Source organism: Toxotes jaculatrix, chromosome 4 (genome assembly GCF_017976425.1).
Source record: "Toxotes jaculatrix isolate fToxJac2 chromosome 4, fToxJac2.pri, whole genome shotgun sequence".
NCBI lineage: Eukaryota > Metazoa > Chordata > Actinopteri > Toxotidae > Toxotes > Toxotes jaculatrix.
In genome coordinates, this window is record NC_054397.1 from 15071351 (window position 1) to 15093668 (window position 22318).

Sequence of the window (22318 nt, forward strand, 5' to 3'; positions counted from 1 at the left end):
TCTTTTCCTGAGTTTGATTTGACCCAGTTGGGCCTTTTATATTCTACTCTTGCACGCTCTCCGATCCATCTCCCTGTAAATCTGTCCTGTCATAATCCTCCTCCAGCCTGCTGCGCAAACCCCTGAGATGTTAAAAGAATGAAGGCTTTGTTTAAGTTTGCTAAAGCGTTGCTTGAATCTTAAATCATCATCTTACAGCTTGGAGAGACTAATCTTCTCACATGTCTTCAACTGCAGCAGAGCTTTCAGTGCAAACACCAACATCAGAGAGAGACCTAGATTAAATCTGAAGTCCGAAAGAGAAAATCCTCTGCAGCTCGCTCAAGCTCTGTTAAAACTGCAAAAACAAATTCACAGAAGAGTTGTTTTATATGCAGAACTTCAAATGATTTCACACATGTTGGGATCCTGGAAACAAAGAAGGTGCTTTAGTCTGTTGAGTTTTCTGTACTTTTTAGTGAAGAAAATAAAATGAGATGAGTGAATTCAACACATCTGGATGATCAAAATCCAGAAAGGAAAAATTAATTCAGATCCAAGGATGGCTTGCATACATCGTGCATTATACATGTGGAAAGGGTGCTGGTTGACAAACACGAAATTATCATGTTTAGGGATTTCCTCACACATGTGATTTGACTTGAGAGTTTGTGTAACTTCTTAAAGGGTCAGTACAACCAAATTACAAAAAAAAAAAAAGAAAAAAAAGTTTTGGATTTAGTGTAGTTTTGGATTCTTTTGTCCAGGTTTTAAATAATCCGCCTCTGTGTTTCCTGCCTTCATCCCAACACAATGGATGTGCATGGAATTTCGTTTATGATGTTCACAGCACTGAGGCAACATCTTAAAAGCTCGGCAGCAACAAATCTTTCCAGGCTCAGTAGCTCTTTACTTTTGATGATCCACAGAAAGCTGTCAACTATTTTCACTGGGACTATTTCTTCAGTATAAGTAGTTCAAATGAAAAGTGCTCATAGATTAAAGATTTATATCCTGAGGACAAAGACTGCAATGAATCATGAATTTTACAGCACCACATATAGGGGCCAGGCTAGACTTTAAATTGGTTATTTGGTACCAACGTGCATGTACCAGTGTGAACAGTCGTGTGTGTATTATGGACAGAGACGCATCCCAGACTGGCCTACGCTAAGGCCTGAGTTGTCTCTTATCGTCTCTGCTGTGCAATGATAAAGCCCTGAGGTCCAGAGAATAACAGTACCCAGGCAGGAGACGACAACCTCAACATATGCAATACACACACAAACCACACATGCAAAGAAAAACATACCACATATTGGCTCCACATACCACATCATACGTTTCAGATAACAAAATAAACTATTTACTGAACATCACTACGATTAATATGGAACTAATGGTTAAGAACAGATAAGGCACTTCTCAGTGTTGAGACGCAGATTAAATCAGTGATACATGGCTGTTTTTTTTTTTACCTTAAAATCTCAGAGTGGATTTTAAATGTGTTCCTGAGGACTTTCATTTCACATTCCAGGAAACAAATAATAAACACATGGAAATGTCAGAGTTTTATGCTCATACTCTGATGCCTGCCATGAAGTTATGCAACAACAAAACAATAGCCACACACAAAATAGGTTTCCTGCCTCATGCTGCTTTGGGTTGTTTCAGTCTGCAAGTAGCACAGATAACACTGTTTAGACTGGCTATTCGGCAGACATGTCTGATCCACTAAAAAAAAAAAAAAAAATAGTGCTTGTGCTGTGTTTTGGTCACGTAGTGGATGAGGGATGGGGGTTCAAGAATGGAAAGGGAGAATGTGCAGGATGGAGAAGCACCAGAAATCCTGTATTGAGGCTTGACGTGATACTAGAGTGATGCTTCTCTTAAAAGCTGCTGAGGCAAAAAGAGGAAGATAAGACTTTATATGAAGCTAACAAATTAAAACAATGATCAGGAGCACGTACACCCCTGATGCCAAACATGGGATGTATTTTGATCTTCTTGTAGGTTTCAGCACCTTTCGGAGCCAAAGGCAGAAAAATGTAGCTGTACCATGAAGTGGAAGAAATTATCAAAGAAACTGTTTTAGACTATTAAAGAATGGGATCTGAATATAAAGATATAAACTACAAACTATCAAACAGGAAAAAATCCAAACAGACTCACAAAGCCAGACAGATGTAAGACTTTGCAATGTGCTGATGTTTGTTTTACAGTACAAAGCAGGCAAACAAGAACCAGATTCTGTTCGTGTTGGTTTAGTTGTGAGTCTGGACTCCTTCTGTCTTAACTACAGTGTGACTTGACAGTTTGGGAATTGTTGGTGCTCAGTTAGATCTGCTATTCAGTGAGACAGAGTGGGGTGGTGTGCTCATAAACCCTGGCATGGCATGCACTCATACTTTATTTTCTTTAATGAAAATTACCTCTAAAAGTAAAAGCAAACAACTGTGATCACGGGCATGGTGCTTTCTAAAGGCTATTCAGCCATTTTGAAATATATTGTTGAAATGAAAAAAATTTACTGCTGCAATGAAAAGTTGTACTTGGATCATGTGGAGAGAAACCGAGTCCAGTTAGCCACAGAGTTAACACCTCTCAGTCCCCGGAGAGACATTGTACTGTGTTTTGGACTAAATGTTTCACAGGGGGTAGGTCTGGATCATGGTGGGTCAATTACAGTCACGGTTAAAGCCGTAATTCAACAACAGCACCCAGAACTCCACGAACAGACAGACACGCACACACATTGCCGGTAGGCAGCCAATCACAACTGTGCTGTGCAAACATTTTAGGTTTAGATGTTTAGATTACTATCCATACCATCAGGAAGGCGTCTGATCAGTCACAGATTTCATTCTGCAGCATGTGGCAACAACACCAAACATACAGCCAGAGTCTTAAAGAACTATCTTCAAAAAAAAAAAAAAAAACTGTGCTGCAACTGATGGTATGGACCCCACAGAGCCTTGATCATGGAGTCAGTATGCAAGAGTAGATTTGGTGCAGCTTTAAAGGCGGAGGGCAGTGACTCCAAATCGTGATTTCAGATTTGTTTTCTATTTACTGCACTGTGTATGAAGTTAACCTGACTGTCAACCCAGGGAGGAGGCATGGAGCTGCTCTCTTTCCTCAAGAAGCCTGTCGATCATTCTGCTGCCATGGCAACAGAAGAAGGCCTGAGGTTGGGCTCACAGTATAATTGTGTTGTGGTCAGCCAAAGCCTGATAGAGCTTACTCTTCTGTGCCAAAGGCCTCAACTGCTGTTAGTCAATCCCACATACAATGTCCTGCTGCAGAAATTAAGTGCTCGCAGTTTGCAAAACAATCTCACCATGAGATTTGGGATAGGAGCTGCTCTTTAGCGCTAATGTGTGTTAATCTGCCACGAAAATTCATAATAAATTCAATATTTACTCTGCAGTGTTTGCTAAAAACTACAGTGTCCAGCAGTTTTAGGACAAAGTGAAAAAAAAAAAAGTGAAAGTATACGTATATTCGTGACCTATTTTTAAAAGTCTTTAGTAGGAAGGAATTGACTTGAGGCTGAAAGCCACAGACAGGCTGGGAAAGACTAATGAAGGCATTGTTGGTTTTGGTCTCTTCGTGGGATTTTTTGACAGTAACTAAAACATAGAATATATCCAGTCTTATTCTTTAAATGATATGAAATCCTATCACGGGCATTTTATGTTAAACCCTTATCCACATTCTACAAACTTTTTTACCAAAATAAGAGAAAAGACAGCATAATTGGATTGGACACATGACTTCCTTGGTGTGTTTGGATTTGTTGACATGATTCGTTGCACCTCTCTGACCTCCCAAGTCTTTGACCCCTCTCTGCAGCCTTTCTTTATCTGGTGTCAAAGGTCAACAGTCAGTGGTCAGTGCTGTCTGTCACAGTGCAGACAGCAGTTGCAGAGAGCACAGACTGAAACTGCTAAATTGCGTCCAGACCTCAAGCTAAAACAAACATCTTACTGCTGGCCGCTGTGCAGTTTTCAGTGTTGTGTGTGTGAAAAGGGTCATTAATTACAAACAAGGCAACACAACCCTGAGCCCAGGGGAGACTCCTAAAATGTGCTACCTTTAAATGTGTGACACACAATAGAGAAAGTGTCCCAGACATATAAACATCCCAAGAGTTTGAGTAAGAGGGTGTTTTCTCTGTAATAATGCCAGCTCTCAGGCTGTTGGTGTGTTTACTCACACGGATGGTGAGTTTGCTTTTTGTCTAGGAAGAGAAACAAGCGTTCCCACACAGATCAAGTGAGAAAGGACATAGGGGCACTTACTTTTTTTTTTTTTTTACTTTTTTTTACTTGTTTCTAATTAGTTACTCTCAGAAGTTTCTGTGAGTCATCTGAGAGAAGGAGTCGTGATATGGCTTGAGAAACACTGCTAACCTACACAACTGCCAAGTACACACGTGCACGCACACACGCACATGCACACACCCACACACGCCCACACACACACACACACAAGAGGGCCCAATGATACACGCAAGCAAGCAAGCAAGTGGTTTAAACATGAAGATGAAGATGATATGATAAGATTACAGTAAAACCAGTGGTTCAGACATGTCCTGTTGTCAATAGATTCTCTTCAAGCTCAGTAGGATGTCAGCTGTAAAGTTGCTGGCAATTTGAGTAAAACTGATTCAAAATGTTGCCCCAAAGCAAAAGGAAATCTGTGCATTTACTTTTGGGGTGTAAATGTTTCCCTGCACTTGGCTGCATCATTCAAAGCTACTTTTAAGGACAATGCCGCACCGTGAAATGTTCAAAGTCTGCACTCCCCGACTGTTCCCGAAGGAGGAAAGTAACACAAGTGAAATCAAACGAAACAGCGTCTGTCATTCAACTCAGTTGCCTAGAGCAGATTATCATAACTGATGATGTACTTACAATAAATCATGAGCAAACAAATGTGGGAAGTAACACACATGCAGACTGTGAGTAAGCATGCAAGAGGCATTTGAAATCACATTCACACACTCTGATACACTTGGAAAAACCTTGCACTCCAGCTTTGGATGTCTTCATGTTTTGACTAATTAATATTTGATTTGACTTTGTGAAAGCAGGCATCATTCAATGTTCTTCTTAATGTAAACACCAACAATGTCTTTGTTCATCTCTCAGTACTTTCCATTCTTGGGCAGAATAATCCCAGGCTTGCCTTTTTAAAGAAGTTTAAAGAAGCCGGTCTTCCAGGTCCCAAATGTTGATGTAAAAAATGTAAATACTGTACATCCAAATGGGAACAATGGGAATTCTGATGAGTTACTCAATGGCACCCAAAGGACTGCTGGTAAATATTGTGTTTTTCCATGCTTTATCTGTCCTTGGAAACATAGGCTGTACAGATATACATGGCATTCTCCGGGGAGATTCATCAGATTGCTATATCACTGCTCAAATGTCCACACATGTTGTTGCTGCTGGGCTCTGCAGGAGGGATGTGTTAGAATAGTGTTTGTGAACCGCGTGTTTCATGTGCATGTCAGTCTCAAGAAGTGTCTTGTTTAAGTATTTCAGGGTGAATGGTTTTAGGAAGTATGAGTGTGTGTTGTCTGTGTGGAGGTGTATGAGTTATTGTAATGTGTAGTCATCAGGGAGTGAGGGGAATGTAATCTGAAGGAACAGCTAGGGGCCACTTTATATCCAAGTCAAGCGTGTAACAACCTCCACCCACCACACCTATTCACACACGCACACACACACACACGCACACGCACTCACGCACACACACACAAAGAGGGCCCAATGATATACTAAGTGCTATAACTTTACAGACTTCACAGACACACAGGTAAACTGTCCCTGGACACTAATCATGTGCAGGTGTGTCTCTGAGAGAGTACATACATGGAAGTGTAACAGTGTTTCATTATGTGGATTTAGAGTATATAAAGTGCAATAATCTATATGCCAGTGAGCTGACTCCTAGCACTCACAATGAAATAAAAGCTAGACATGAGAGCGCTCCATTGACTTTTTATTACCATCCACATGGGAGGATTCCTGCAGCCAGATCCAGATGGGGGGGCTTGTTTAATATACATTTTAAGACCAACTTTAAATGTGTGCTTTTCCCTGAATGCACACATCATTTTGAGGCAATGAAAAAAAAAAAGATTGAAAAAAAAGAAACAAAATGTTATAGTGTCATCCCAATGGATGACCTTATCAGTCGTTATAGAGTCACTCAAGCCTATAAATCACATTTCAAACATCAACACAATGCTCGCCTGTGGGAGCTTTACTACTCTGTAAAGGGATTATATGTTTAAAAGCTTTATTCCTTTTTAAATAACTTCCCTTCACTCCAACTGGATGTCAAAGACAGTGATCTATATTTTCTGATATTTTCTCTCTCATTTGTAAAGTAAGAAAGACCCCTCTCCCAGAGAGGTAAGATAGAGACCAGCATGTAGTCATAACAGTGCTTCTTTAACGTCACACACCAGTGGTCATAGTCAAAAAACAAAAAACAAAAAAAAAAATAATTTCCACAGCCAAACTGCATCCAATTACTTATCTTGGTTTTTGTTTTCTTCTACAGTGCACAAAAACAGGGCAGAACACGTATTTACTGTTGTGTGATACTGGTGAACATGGGGGTTAACATTGACTATGACTTTGTGGAAATATAAAATATATTCCTTTGAACTATGGGAAGTCCCAGTTCCTTAACTGGAACATGACTTCAACAGGTTTATACTGGTGAATACGGCAACTTAAACAAAACACAATAGCATCAAATGCAGTATGCTCATAAATCATTGTATTTCCTAATAATGTATTACAGTTAGTGATGTGAGTTGAGGTGGAGCTAATCTGTGTCCGCAAAGTGAGATAAATGCGGTGGAGGTTTTTATAAGCGGCAGTTTGATTTGGAGATAGTAATCAGAAAGAATATAAAATAAGCAATGAATGAATAGAGAAAAATGTGTAAATAAGCAGGTTAATGCCAAGTCTGTGTCGTCATCCTCACTTAAACCATCTCCAGAGAGATCAGGCTACATATGAAAAGAAAAAAGAAATCATTATGGCCCGGTCTCATTCACAGACCAAATAACACTTTGCAGTGGTAGGGTTCAAATCTTTTACTTCAATGCAAATACAGGTCTTAAATTCTACTTATGTTATAGTCCATCATAACTGGCAAATTAGGTATGGATTTTTCACACAGGTTTTATTTATTTATTTATTTTTTACATTATTGGATTAGTATAATCATTATTATTGATGCAACATGTAAGCATTTTTTTAAAACTTGTAGCTGGTCATTTTGGAGCCAATATTACATGTATACTGTTGGCAAGATCAATCTATAACAATATCTCATATTTTATCAGCTGATCATATGTTTTTCCTGTTAAAAGTAACCTATACATACATATGTATGTATATGTATGTATGCATGTATAATAAATGGTCTGAATAATGCTGAAGAGTGAAGAAATGTTTGTGCCCTTCCTCCCTGTGTAGTATGTGAACCAGCTGCGCCCTCTGCTGTTACGGCAGCGTAAAACGTCAGAGACTTCACGCCGCCAGTGCTCTTTTCCCATTGGTCGATCTTGGCCGTGTGACCAAAACAGAATCATGGCGGCCGCAGCTGCAGTCCGGTCGAGCATGGGTCTGACTTTGAGACTTTCTCGAGTCATGCCGGACTGTAGCACATGTCCCCTGTACAGATTAAAGAGCTGTGCGAACAGCGTGGCTAATCTACAGAGGAGGGGTTCCTTTGATAGTTTCCGGACGATAAACCGAAATTTGCAGACGAGTATAGGTGAGTGGTGGAGCTTGCTAACACTTTTAGCCTTAATCAGAGGCTGGACACACTCCCTTCACTGTTTACGAAAAGTCCAAGTAAGCGGTAGTAAGTTGTGTATTTCTGTCAGAGTTTAAGTTACGGGTACCCTCAAAGTTTGGCTCGCAGGTATTCGAAGGAGATAGGTACTTTTTTAGAGTCGAAAGTTCGCTCAATAACACTTGTGTAACTTCACTACAGCATTCTGAGATGTGGTTGTGAAACTTTGTGCAACAAGTCAGACATCCCTTAACCTTACCGGTCTTGGAGGAGTTGATCTTACCAGCTCACTGTCCACCTCACTGTCCTGATGTCAGTGCTTGTTTTTCCAAAGGTCTTTACCACAGTGAGGAGGGGAGCTCCAATGCAGAGGACCCAGAGGATGTGTAAGTTTTCTCGGTGCTTTTTATTGTGAATCGGAGCGGTGCTGTAATTATGCTTTTACTCAGAGCTGTACAACTACAGCAGCTGCAAGAAGTGTTATCAGGTGAATGTATCCAGAGAACAGTCCTGTCACATAAGAAAAAAAAATGCTCACACAGACAAAAAAAACAAAAAAAAACAAACTTGAAATGAAAAACTGAAGCAATAATTTATCAGACTCATGTAATAAAAAACAATATACATTTAACACATATCCAAAAGGTGACAATGTATGGAAACATGTTTGTCATAGAATTATTGTGTCCTATGACTTTCTCATTTTTAACATTATGTCACATTTTGGATTTGTAATAAATGTACATTATTGTTTATCTCTGGAGCCTCTTGAAGTCCTTTTTTTTTTGTCTGTTAGAATTTTTTCTTGTGTGATCAGAAATCTTTTCATCTGTAGTGAGTACTGGCCCAATTCAAGCACCTTCCTGAATGTGGAACATGTTGTTCCTCTACTGCCCACGTAGTTATCAAAAACGCAGAGTAGTGAATCAGACTTTTTCAAAACTTTGTTAGACAAACTCAAATGTATGATTGTTATTAAAGCCAAATTATTTTTAAATGTCATCATGTGTTGATCTGTTTGGGCTAAAGTCTTGAGATATTTTATAGGTTTTTCAAGACGGTTCTGTTCTTTGCTGTTTAGGGTGAATGTGGTGTATATAGATCGATCTGGCCAGAGGATCCCAGTTAAGGCCAAAGTGGGAGATAATGTTCTGTATCTGGCTCACAAGCATGGAATTGACCTGGAAGGTGAGACTTTAAACAGTTAAAGCACTCAGTTAAATATTTCACAGAAGCATGTTGCATGTTAAAGACAGTTGTCTCTAATTGTCTTCTATTTCTGTTTTATTTAGGAGCCTGTGAGGCATCGTTGGCCTGCTCTACATGCCATGTCTATGTCAGCTCTGCCCATTTTGACAAACTGCCAGAACCTGATGAGCGGTAGGTCTGCTACTGATGACATCTTCTCTAATCACAATATTTGGATTTCAATAAACGTGTGCGAAAGCAAGTTCACTGTGACTATTGACAAATTTGTTGATCGTTAGGGAGGATGACATGTTGGACATGGCACCCATGCTTCAGGAGAACTCCCGGCTGGGATGCCAAATCATTCTGACGCCTGAGCTTGATGGCATTGAGCTCACTTTGCCCAAAGTCACCAGGAACTTCTATGTGGATGGCCACGTTCCTAAACCTCATTGAGGAGAGGCACAAATGATGAAGGGGGCAGGGGTCTGGACAGTAATTAGAGGGTGCAAGCTAGACACCATGTGTGCTGGTTGAGTGAGGTGAGGACCATGACGAGATGCAAGGCTAGGATAGTAAAGCCCATAGCAACTCCCAAGATGTCTTGCTGACTGACAAATTCCACAGTTAACCAATGACATGACAGGTCTGCAGGTGAGATCAGGCAGATACTATGAGTCTCACTGAAGGGGAAATTAATGGTTACTTCCAAAAAAAAACAAAAACAAAACTGTGATGGTTTAACTGATAATGTATTTATTTATGTGGAGTGTTCTCAGGCCAGAATTAAGACACCATTCAATCTCACAAACTGTTCTTTGTTAAAATGTCAGAGGATTTAAGAGACATTTCATTATTGCGTCATACATTGCAGAGCAGTTTTTTAACAAAGTCCAGCTCTGTCCCGTTGAATGGAACATTCCTTGTTACAGCTCATATACGCACAAGTATCACAAGATGATGTTCTTAGTCATTTTGGCCAGTCCATTTACACCCAGATTCACTTGTCTGATATTGTATGCATAGTATTTACTTTCATTTTTTTCTATACAAAGTTCATTTGTAAGTGTTGTGATGACTTCAGTAAGTATCCACTGACTATAGTTAGCCTAAGTCATAAACCTTAAGAATTCTCTTCTGCATGGTACTGAAGCCAGATACAGAAGAAGAAGCCATATATTATAATGAAGTGTATCTGAGAGACAAAAGCTGCATGAAGTTTAAAGGGTGGGCTCCTAACAAGTCAGAATCCAGACTGTTGAAACTTACATTTCATTCACTACAAACATTGCAAAACACACCCAGGTGAAGTGTTTCAAATGCCAGCTAAAACACACATTTTGAAGCACCTCCTGTCTGGTGCCAGTGATTATGGCTTGATCGGTGGATCTGGTTCTCTTGTGCTTGGATCCAAATGAGGATGGAGGCAGAGACCAGTCTAAGTTGAAGCTGGTTCAGTTACCATGGAATTAAGTTTACCACATCTACCATTTACTCGTCAAGTCTACTGTACTTGTACAACTTACGCACAAATGTAAGTGAAATGTGTATATTATGTCTTAGAAATGACAAGTATTTAAAATTGTGCAATAAAATCAGTTTTAAAAAAGCATTTTTGTGCAGTGCCCTCATTACCCAGCCACCCTTAAACACTTACTATTTATCCAAACCTAAGCAAACAGTTATTCCAGGCGGCCGTTGTTAGCAAAGTCTCTGCCTTTACCCAGCAAATACATACAGAAAAAAAAGGCACGTCGCGGAGAGCGTTTCGGTGCAGCAGCTACCAAATGAAACTGGGGCTTAGTGTGGGCAACACTTTTATACCCTGGCAGGTGTAATCTAGCAAACCAAAAACACCCGCGCAGCTCTTCCTGATCCAAAACCCGAGCCAGTCATAGCAACCAACACCATCGGTCTGAGTTCCCAGAAAGTTAGCACGCTTCATCTATTAACTGATGATCGATTCGAAGATCTAAGGTGAGCATCAACTAGGCAGCGATAAACTGGATGGGTTTTCCGAGCTGAATTTGATTTAGACCCCCGTTGATCTTATTATTGTATGCTTCAGAGGGCCAATACATTAAATAAAATCAGTAGCTAAAAACGCACTTCCACTGGCATATAGATTACAATTTAACGTTTAATACAGATTAATACTATCACTGCGACCTGCTTCTGCGCTCGCGACAGTCAAACTCAGGACAACCGCGAAAATCTTCGACATTCTAGAACGCCAAGAGCTAAATTTGTGTTCTAGAACACATTTAAACTACGCCGAAGACTCGAAGGTTTGTTACATTTCTTCCGGTGAGTTAAGATACATCTTAATGAAAGGCGTCTCTATGCTTAAAACAGTCATGTCTGTCTTATGGAAAATGACAGCTCGACCTTGTGAAGCTTTTAAGTGACAAAAATACATAAATGAGCCAAATGATTCCCGTTAGCCCCATGAAAGATATAGCAGAGTACAACACATTTTAAGAAAACCATCGCTACTGTCACTGTTGTCCACAAAAATGTTAAAACACTACAATAGCACTAGTTTATGTACTGTCACTGTGGTATTTGCATACATGATTAGCTCATGAAGCTCAAATGACAGGCGCTACTGAAATCAACACAGCTCAGATGATTAATATTCTTTGTTGTACCAATGCTTGAAATCTCATTTAGACCCTAGAGTAGTGGTCTCCAACCTTTTTTCTGTGTTAATGAGAAGCAATAGCCACTTTTGAAAAAAAAAAAAAGTGTGGCAAGTCTTTGACTGTCTTGTTCCCTACCTTGGTAATCAACCCCCCCACCCCCCCACCATTTTGGAAACTACTGATCTAAAGGCTGTTTGTGTTTATTTATAAGGCAGACGCTGTCTCAACATGAGCACAGAACCAAGGACACGAGCAACCTTTATCCAAGGAAGCCAGAGCACAGCGGAACAAGATGCCTCCCACTCTGCACTGTTCTACCTTTTTCAAGAAGTTTCTAGGCTAGCATCTCCTGTCCACAACAGTTTCCTGGACACAGATTCACCCCCCAGATGGCTTGGTGACACTTGTAGCCAGGATAATTTCATTATTGAAAAGGGGGAAGGTGATGCACATTCATTTCAAACCTTTAATAGTTGCCATCACAGTTTGCCTGGTTTGTTGCCTTATAACCAGGTAAACAGAGTGAAGAAGGAAAGTCCCAGGAGCAAGGTAACAACTTTGGTTGATCCACATCACGAATGTAACAGCCCCTGGAGAGTGCTGAGTCTGATCAACTTGCAGTGTGAGAAGCTCCTGCATCGAGGTGATGTAGAGGAGTCAGACCCAAGTTCAGCATCAGCTACCAAAATATTAGGTGATGCAAAAGGCAAGGCAGTGACTGCTGCAGCAGATGTCACCGAACAGGGGGATAGAATTGACAGTGTAAATGTCGAATACACGATAAGGCCATCTCTTCTTATCTGTAAGAGACAAGAAATCACAGCCTCTGTCACTCATGTGGAAGATGTGAGAGGAGATTGCAGCAGAGGAGCCAGCAACTATAAACCACAGCGCTGTGTGAAAGACTCCAAGGTGGGCTGTAGTGTTCAACCACAGACTCCTGAAAAAACAGACTCTGTTATACGAGAGCTGTTTAAGGAAAATGCAACAGTATCTTCACAACCTCTGCACAGGGACAAAACAGAGATCAAGTTCACTGTTAACAGACAGATGGAGTGGAACCAGGAGTGTAAGAAAGATGGTTTAGCTACTGAACAGGATTGTTTGAACGCATCCTTCCCCGAAAATGCTTTATCAGAAGCACACATCCCCAGTTCACCCCTTAATACCCAGCTGACTTTTAATTCCATTGATACAAATGTAACGCTGTCAAAGTCAGCACAAACACTAGACTACAATGCAAACATTGCTTTGACTACAGAGCCTCCAGGTGACACCCAGGTGCCACTTCTGAGCTCCATCCTGCCTCCTTCACAATCTGCACCACTCTTCAATAGCACAGCAGAGAGGTGTCACTCACTCCCAAACACAGATAACAAACTCATAGGATCTAAACCAGGATGTAAACATGCTTCCATAGAGGAAAAATCACCCCCAGATGATCCACTGAAATCCTCTGCAACGTTAAAACCAGAACTCAGGCCAGTGCAAAAGAAGGAAATTGAGCCTCCATCTTCCCAGCAGTGGAGAACCAAGACCCCAAGAAAACAGCCTCATCCCAGCCGAAGTGTTGACATCCAAAACCCACACTTCCAGGGAGTGACGTTCAGGATGGGCACAGAGCTGGATGACAGCAGGGAGCAGTGTCGGCTTCTCATAACTTCAAAGTACAGGTGCTGGCAAATTTATTACATTTTTGAAGATGGTGATGTAAACCGAAAGTTAAATTCACACACATTATCGGTGTATGCTGCATGTGTACCTATAACAGCAAAGAGCTCTGCAAGAGCGTAAGAAAGCCAAGGCTGAGGACAAGGACATCCCAGAAATCCCTTAAAACTAGCAGCTCAGATGAGGAGAGTGACCCGACAACCACTGTTTCCAGTGAGTAACACTTCGCCATTCAATGACAATATGTTGACCTTACTACAGGCAGCAATGTGGAGTCATACAGAATACATGTTCAAATATCTTATGTGTTTATAATGAAAAAAAAAAAAAACAGCAGCGTTTCTCTCTAGGAGAAATACATTGTGAATTGTTTGTACAAAATTCTCATTTACAATTCCCATTTCCTCCACTAGGGTGCACCACAGCATCAAAACATGTAAGCTGACAGCATCACTTAGGACAGGTGTTAGGCATTTGATAAGTATTTAGGGAAACTGCTGTGTAAACATCCTAAGACCATAATGAGAGTTATGGGAACTACCCTTAAGGCCAAGTTGTAAATGCAGGGAAAAGGAAGTAGAAATGGAATATAAATGAAAACATGTAATTTTTTACTATCAGCAGTACAGCCAGTATTTTGAGTGGCTGTATTTCCAGAAGCAGGAGTATTAGAATTTACTTTAACTCATTTCAGCTTCATTGCAGTGATCAACATCTGTTCTCCCCAACATATTTTATATGACAAACCTTTAAAAATGTCTAATTTGCATATACTTCTCCTTTGGTAAAAAAAAATAAAAAATAACATGAACAAGTGTTTATCTTTAACCTTCAGGGACCAGATAGCTAATACTCTTATCTGTCGCCACCAAGACATGCAGCCTTGTTCTGTTATGCTAGTGACTAACTGAAAAATGCACGTTTAGATATTACAGTTAACTTTTACACTCACCATCCATAAGAATTGGAAGTTGTACATCTTTTTACAGATGAAAAAATAACCCAATTGATATTATTGTTTTAAGTCAGGAGTGACTGTTTGCATAAGAAGTGCTTTCTCTTTTTATATACACTTAGTTCAAAATGACTGTGTTTCTTTCTGTTCCATCAGAGGGTAAAGTCTGTGCATCATGCTGCACCAGGAAGACCCCTATGTGGAGAGATGCAGAGGATGGGACCCCACTGTGTAATGCTTGTGGGATAAGGTAGCTCATATTAAAACTACTGGCTTCTAAATATTTTGAGAAAACACACACCTGTAGCTGTTTTTAAGATGTCCCTATGGCAACACATAAGTAGAGCACACAAGTCTCAAGAGTCTTCCACAGAGTTTCAGTGCTAAGCTGCAGTTGGGGTAAATCAAAGAGGGGATTTTAATACTAAAAAGGTTTCAGTTTTACAACATACCCACATAATTTCTCTTTATCAGACTGCACACTGGCACTGACATATTAACTACTACACCTTTGCAACGGTTAATCTGTGGATGACTATATGAAGCACTCAGTGTTAATGTCTTTATTAGCTTAAGTTTTCATCATCTTTTGCAGCAGAAATAAACGCAAACTTGTTTCAGAAAATAGGAACAGTGCTGTGTTGGATCAGTGTTGCGGTGATCCTAGATTAGCAATCCTTAACTTTCAAATACACATTTTATAGGCAAATACCAGCATTCATCACGATTCCTGAACATTAAATATTAAAAAGAAAAGAGTTTAATCACCTCTGTATTTATGTATTTTTTTTATAAGGTATAAGAAGTACAGAGTGCGCTGTGTCAACTGCTGGCATATCCCTAGGAAAGAGGGCAATTCCAACTCATGCTGCCTCAAGTGTGGAAACTTGGTGAGGCTGAACTCAGCTCAGCGGAAACACACCACCTAGGGAACATACACAGTGCAAAGGTTTTTAATGTCCATATGTGACAGAGCTGTGCACACACACTTGCACACAACAGTTCAAGACTATATACTCTCTGCTCCTGTAGTTCTTAATCCTCTACAATTCGAGACAGATGTGAATGCAAAAATGAAGGACCAGCACAGGCCTCTTCTATTTTACTTGACTCGGGGTATTTAAATAAGTTTCACTGCCGCAATGTTGCACCTCAGGCAACAGAACTCATCCACTTTAGCTCTGTGGTTGCTCTCGCGGTGCTGTAAACATCACGGGAAAACATAGACGGGTAAAAAAAAAATACATAAAAGACAGGCAAAAGAAAACCTGTAAAACTAAAATCCTAAAACAGAGGACATCTGAAAATGATCTGTGCTTCAGTCTTTACTGCACTGATCCTGTTTGTGCTACCTAACCTGTATGTAGCATGTGTGACAGAGCTCATAAAGCTGATTGGTTTGTTTTTCCTCTGTCTACACAAAGAGGGATATACTGAGCACATAGCACAGACGGAGTTTGTAACAGAGCTGAGAATCATTTGGGATGAATGAATGGGATACTGTAGTGCTACTATAAGAAGCAGACGCATTCAGTGGAAAGTTTAGTCATAATTGTTGACAGTTTTCATTTAAATAGCTTCAGTGTTGCTTGTGTATAATGGTCAGCAGTACCCAGCAGCTGCAATAGAAAGTTATTTCTGTACAGGACCAAAAAGTGCAACCTGAGCCCAGCGCTGTGTTCACTCTTATTAACTTCAAAACTATTTACTTCTCTTAACTTTGACAGCAGGACTGTCTGCGAAGTTCAGTGGACATTTATTTAGTTACATAAGTGAAATTAAGTTATTTATTTTTGCTGCCTTTGTCATCATTTCTAATTGTGGGTGTTTTGGAGTGGTCGTTTTTTTGTTTTTTTCTCTGAGTTTATATTGGTTATTGCTTGTTAAATTGGTGCACCAATTTCCTCAGCTTTGCTGTTTTCTGTCAGAAAAAAAAGGCTTTTTGTGTGAGCTTGCATGTGTTTTGTTCTGGATTAAAGTCAGTATGAAACATTCAGTTTGTTTAATGGCTCTTTCATGTGTGTGGGGCCTAGACTTGATACAAATACCCTTACTAAAAAAATGCAATGATTATAAAATAGTATAATAGTTTCAGAGGGATACACGTATCACATTAAACTATAGTGAAAGGTACAGGGAAGAATTGTTCATTAATGAGACTTCCCACAGTTTCCTCAGCCCACCCTGCAGTACAGGCCCGTGTGCCAAGTGGGTGGCCTCACATGGATTGATACAGTGCAGCTATTATTTCAAAATGGATTACGTCTTTTTCTCATTTGAGAGAGAGAGAGGGTGAGAGAGAGAGAGAGAGAGAGAGAGAGAGAGAGAGAGAGAGAGAGAGAGAGAGAGAGAGCCTCTATCACCATGAGCAAAACCATCCAGCAAGAAGGAACACCAAAGGAAATGAGCGTTGAGTAAGCCAAAAACGTAAAAGATAGAAACAAGCTCAAGAAAATTCATGCGCTTGTTTAATTTTTACATTAAAGATATTTCAGTCCAAAACAGTTTCACCTATCTGACAGCTGTCAGCTGTAGTTACTTTGTGGATTCAGTTTTCTACGTTTTGTTTGTTTTTATTCATCTAAAACGTTTGATCAGCTTCTAAAATATGATTAATTGCTACATATGCAGTAGTGCATAAACAAGTTAAAACTGGCTTCACATTGAAGAGATACACAGCTGCTCACAAGTTAATGCTTCAGTGAGAATAACCCTATAATGTAATTCAGGATTAGAAACAGACAACGTTGAAGGGCCACTCTGCTTTACAGACTTTTGCTTTGCCTTTCACTAACGTAAGATTTTGAGAACAGGACTCAGTGTTTTTACAGTGTGGTGATTTTTGAATAAGGGATCTAAATGCTCCTTCCACCATCACACACACTGGAAATAAGTACAAGCACTTATAACAGGCCTGTTCTAAATAAATTTAAATAAATTCTAAATAACTAAAACTTTCATTTTAGTTCTAACGTGCCTGTCGAAATGAGTGGATGAGTTAATGTTCATCCACTCATAATGCGAACCTAAAGCTTGCTGTCGGAGCTCGTTGCTCCAGACTTCTGCTGTTGTTTTGATGGAGACAGACTTCGCAGGAGGAGGAGGAGGAGGGGGAGGAGGGGGTTTAGAGTGGGAGGCTAAAAAGTCGAAGATGCAGGCGGCAACTTTTTGTGAATGAAAAGGGAGAAAAGGGAGAAGAGGGTTTGCGCCTGCTCTGTCCTGGACAGGAGCCGCTGGGGCTGCCGCACCACCGGGCACTCTGAGGACCATGACCTTGGACTGCATAGGCTACTCATGGAGGAGAAGGACATTGACGTGGGGGGACAGACGGCTGAGGTGCAGATGGAAGAGGCAGACTTTGCTGTCCGGCTTCAGGACGGCCCGAGCAAGAGAACCGCCTCGGTGAAGCCCCCGTACTCGTACATCGCTCTCATCACCATGGCCATCCTCCAGAGCCCGAAAAAGAGACTCACCCTCAGTGAGATATGTGATTTTATTAGCCAACGGTTTGTGTATTATCGGGAGAAATTCCCTGCGTGGCAAAACTCAATCCGTCACAACTTGTCGCTAAATGACTGCTTTGTCAAAATGCCCCGGGAGCCTGGGAATCCTGGGAAAGGGAATTATTGGACCCTGGATCCCATGTCGGCCGATATGTTTGAAAACGGGAGTTTTCTTCGGCGGAGGAAACGCTTCAAGAGGCAACGTTTCTGTTTGGGAACGCTGAAGGACTCCAGGGCGCAGGAGCGCAGCCTGATGCCTGTTTTTCCTCTCCCCGGAGAACACAGGATGGGTTCTTGTCTCCAAGGTCCTGATGTGTACCGCGACCTGAGCATAGGAAGCCCTTTAAGCTCCCACACCGGTTCCAACATCCGACCTGTGCGCAGCATTATACCTGCGCTCTCCTCGCTCCTCTCCAAGAATTTCCCCTCTTGTTTAACCTTTGAACATTTCGACACGGGACGCTGCGCCGTTGTCCCACCTTTGGCTCCAAACTCGTCGTTCATGCCTCCTGTGTCGCTGCACGGACTGATACCCAACTACCCCGTTAGCCACTTGTCCAGTTTTCCTTCTGGGATCATTAAGATTTCGTCTAATTTAATTTAATTTAATTTAACGATGCCCCTGCATGTGCTGAGCTCACAGGGAAATTGTGACTGAATCTTCTTTCTCTCGGCCTCAGAATAAACTCATAGTACTTAATATAGCAATACTATGGCCTAAGCTTGCAAACTGGCCAGAAGCCTATATTTAGCAATGTGTTTGCTTGAAGCAAATGTTTTTGAATAACTGATATTTTACAGCTCTCGAAATGTTTGGAATAAAAAGCAACAGACTTTGTACCGTGTCTGTGCAGTTTGGATTAAACGTCCAAGGGTTTATAATTATCATGGTCGCTATCAAATAATGCGGGCCTTTAGCCTGACGACTTCTTCTTTGGTGGCCTGTTTTAAATATTTTTTTCTTTTTTTTAAACATTTATTTGAAATATTTCTGGGAATTCAAGCGCAAAAGAAAAGTCACAGTATAAATTACTGAGTCCATGATTATAATAATGATAATAATAATAAGAAGAAGAATATAAGAAATAAAAAGACGGCTTTGTTATCAATTCAGAGTGGGTGTCATTTTAGGAGAAGAAGAAGAAGATCGGAGCATGGATGAGGACAACTTGTCTCTGCCTCTTTTGTTTATTGGTTATCACTGTGAGTGCGTGTGTGTGGTTTCTTGCACATCATGTCTGAAGGAGGGCCCGCTTTAGTCAAAACAGGCCTTCGTGTTACAGCACACGCTGGTCTTGTCTCTGCAGCTTAAATCAGTAGCACATGGCCGTAGCAGAGTTTGCTCTGTCCACCATGAACATCAAATACATCTGCTCCGTCGGGTTTTTACTTCAAGTTCAGGCTGTGCCGCGCTGGATTTCATCGGATATGCTCGGTGGTGTTTGTTTTGACAGGTGGAAACATCAGAGGCTCAGTGCGCGCGGAGAAAAAAAAAAAACTTTACCGCAACTGAAAAAATACACAACCACGATTTTAAATAAATACTGTATACTGTATGTATATAATATACAGACATGGGCAGATAAAATGTATTGAAAGATCAGAAGATAATCATTATGCAGAATGGCGTCTTTCAGACTAATGCATTTTTATATATTATTGCTATGTTAATGTACCTTCAAGTGGAATTTGTTAGAAACAACAAAGTTCATCATACATGCTTTTTTTTTAATGCAAAGTGCTAATAGCTATTTGTGAACTACAGTAATCATATAAATTAATGAGTAAAAAGTGCCACATTTATAATTTATTTGATGTTTGTATCTGTGTGTGAGTGAGAGAGATCTTAAGGGTGTGGAACATGGTAAGTGTAAAAACAGATGCAAAACTAACTTAAACAATGAAAATATTATATATTATATTATTTATATATAATAAATATTTTTATTATTATCATTTAAAAGGCAGTATGTTGGATTAATGAAATATTAGAGCAAATTGTATTATTTGAAAGCAGATTATTATTATCAATCCGTTTTCCGGCTAAGCCCATTAATGCACAGTAACATTCCTCAAAAGTGATGAAGAATCCCAAACTTTACATGCAGCATCTATGATAATGAGTTTCAGAAAGATAAGAAATCCTTTATTAGTCCCTCAGTGGGGAAATTGCATAAATAATCATTTCCCTCTATTTTCCAGGTTTAAATGTAACAATTTATTCAAAACATCTTAAATTTCTGAAACATGTGAAAGTGCAGGGGCATTTATTTCAGTCCATTAAGTTAAACACATTTGCAGTTCTATGCAGTTTTTTTTTTTTTTACAAATAAAAAAAATACGGTCAGTTTTATAATACAGGCTTACTAGGGCAGTGGGAACATTTTATTTCACTGTAGTTACTTTTATCCAATCCAGAAGGACACTGGCTAAATGTGTGGAGGAAATCTCTCCCAGGATTCAACTGCTGGTGTAAGTGTGATGTGGTTCATAGCAGATCCTCTGCCATCTGTAAACAGCTGCCGTCCACCTAAATAACCCCTCAGGGAGCAGTTTACTTTTCCTGGCACGCCCAGTCATATCTGAGTTTTATTCAATTATAGCACACACGCACGCTCACAGTCCCATTTCCCTCTTCATGGAGCGCGGCCCGTTAAATTCAGTCAATGAAGTGTGAGCCACAGCCCCTGAGACGAGCCGCAGCATGAGCCCTGTGACAGGAAGTATGACGGAGTGTGTATATTTGCAGAAAGGGGGACCCCTCTCCAATCCCTCAAACCTGCAAGAGACAGCTGACAGAAGCGTACAGCAGAGCACCCCATGACCTCATAATTTACCCATATGCCAGAAAGTGAAAGACTTTACAGAAAGAGTGGAATGCCATAGCAAAAGTATGGAAGCCCATTTTGACCAGCAAATGAAAAAAAAAAAACAGATTAAACTTTAGTCATGATAAAAATAAAAATTTGGCTTGTGATAAGCCAAAATGATGAAATACAAAGTTGAAATTTTGATGTACTATCTCATAATTTCAGTTTAGTCAATCAAAAATGTGATATTCATAATTTCAGCATTTCAGCAAAAGCATTTTTAAAATCATGATGAAATTTTCCTCATGTTTTTTCCTTTTTACCTGGTAGAAATGGGGCAAAGAAGAGAGAAAGACAAAAAAAAGTGAGTGTAACATTTGGAAACAAAAAATCCATAAAGCCGAGAGGGGCAAGTTAAACGGGACAATCCAGTTTATTTTCATAGACAACTTTTCATCCAAACAGCCACAATCAAGAATGTTCAGTAGATCCTGGGGTCTTTTTCAGAGTCGTTGGGTGTGTGACAGGGACAAATGTGTGCGATTATAGTCAAGGTTTGACGACAATATCAGAAAATGAGAGGACTGCAAAAAAAAAAAAAAAAAGTCCTATTTTTTCCAGCTGTGTTCAACCTCCAAACAAGCGAACACTGAGAGCAGCCAAAACAGAGAGCCGGAGACATGACGTAATCGGTTCAACCTCATTCACCCATTAACTCATCCAACACATCTCAGAATTTGTCTTTGTGTGTGTTCCTGTGTTTTGTTCAGTTTTGCCTGTGTGCCCATCTTTACCACACATCTCCCAGAATCCTAGTTTACTGGTCAGCAAACGACACGCAGAGGGAAGATTCACAGTTGGGTCTGGAAAGAAGAAAAACACGTCTGGAGAAGTGAACTGGGAGCAAACACCTGGACCTCTACAGGCTGTGGGACAGTCTTTGATGAAGGGACATTTAGTTTCATGTTTTATCACTTAGCCTATGACCTCTGGTCATACGGATTTTTTCAAATTCAGTTCATTTTACTCTCTGGATAATCCACTCCGTATCAGTACTGTTTTACAGGGAGTTCGCATGAACAAACCGTATATTAACAGGGCTAAGAGTCTGTAGCCATGCAAGTGGCCCCTGTGAGGCTGTAGGCACAGCAATGCCTTGAACTAAAGCCAGTATGCTAACATACACAAAATGACAATGCCAACACACTGATGTTTAGCAGGTATCATTTGTACTATGTTCACAAGCTTAGAGATTAGCATGTTAGCAGGCTCATGACTCATGGGAATGTCATGGGCATTTATTCCTGAACCAGTGTTGTGAGCAAACTGAAATTTTGCAGTGTGCAGTCTGGGCTCATGTTCAACATTAAAACCAGGTACTGGCTTTAAACTTATGGCTGAATGGTGTGTATGCACAGTTCCTGAGTCGAAATCTGGCCCACATAAAGCGTGTCTGTCAGATGCTACTTCCACATCTGGACCAATTCTGGCGCACACACAGAAAATCTTCCTGGCTGTCAGCCGGCTTCAGCCCAGATGTGGAAGTATGTGGGCCAGACTTGGGCCAAGGACCCAAGCATATGTTGGGCCAGAAGTTTAATTTTGCATTTGGGCTCGAGCCTAACCTACATGGATTAAAAAAAACAAACATGAGAAAGGAAGTGAGACTGTCACTGTGTAATATTCGTGCTTGAGTGACGTGGTATATTTGACTGATTGTGGTATCACTGATTTTCT

At 40.4% G+C, this 22318-nt stretch overlaps 2 protein-coding genes across 2 annotated transcripts; both read left to right on the forward strand.

Moving 5' to 3' along the window:
* Window positions 1–7594: 7594 nt before the first annotated feature.
* Window positions 7595–9742, forward strand: fdx2 (ferredoxin 2). The gene is made up of 5 exons (XM_041036325.1): window positions 7595–7788; window positions 8144–8195; window positions 8891–8997; window positions 9102–9189; window positions 9297–9742. The coding sequence occupies exons 1-5, from the start codon at window positions 7602–7604 to the stop codon at window positions 9451–9453; spliced, it is 591 nt and encodes a 196-aa protein (XP_040892259.1). The 5' UTR covers window positions 7595–7601; the 3' UTR covers window positions 9454–9742.
* A 7700-nt stretch (window positions 9743–17442) lies between these two features.
* LOC121180726 (forkhead box protein D3-like) lies at window positions 17443–19643 on the forward strand. Its single transcript, XM_041036351.1, has one exon. It carries the CDS (start codon window positions 17443–17445, stop codon window positions 18373–18375), a length of 933 nt encoding a protein of 310 aa, XP_040892285.1. The 3' UTR covers window positions 18376–19643.
* The last annotated feature ends 2675 nt before the right edge of the window (window positions 19644–22318 follow it).

What these genes read in the sequence shown, in the direction of transcription:
- fdx2 (XM_041036325.1), top strand. Translation starts at nt 7,602, where the DNA reads ATGGCGGCCGCAGCTGCAGTCCGGTCGAGCATGGGTCTGACTTTGAGA. An exon ending in AAATTTGCAGACGAGTATAG is followed by an intron (nt 7,789 to 8,143) that starts GTGAGTGGTGGA and finishes GTTTTTCCAAAG; the next exon opens with GTCTTTACCACAGTGAGGAG. An exon ending in GCATGGAATTGACCTGGAAG is followed by an intron (nt 8,998 to 9,101) that starts GTGAGACTTTAA and finishes TGTTTTATTTAG; the next exon opens with GAGCCTGTGAGGCATCGTTG.
- LOC121180726 (XM_041036351.1), top strand. Translation starts at nt 17,443, where the DNA reads ATGAAAAGGGAGAAAAGGGAGAAGAGGGTTTGCGCCTGCTCTGTCCTG.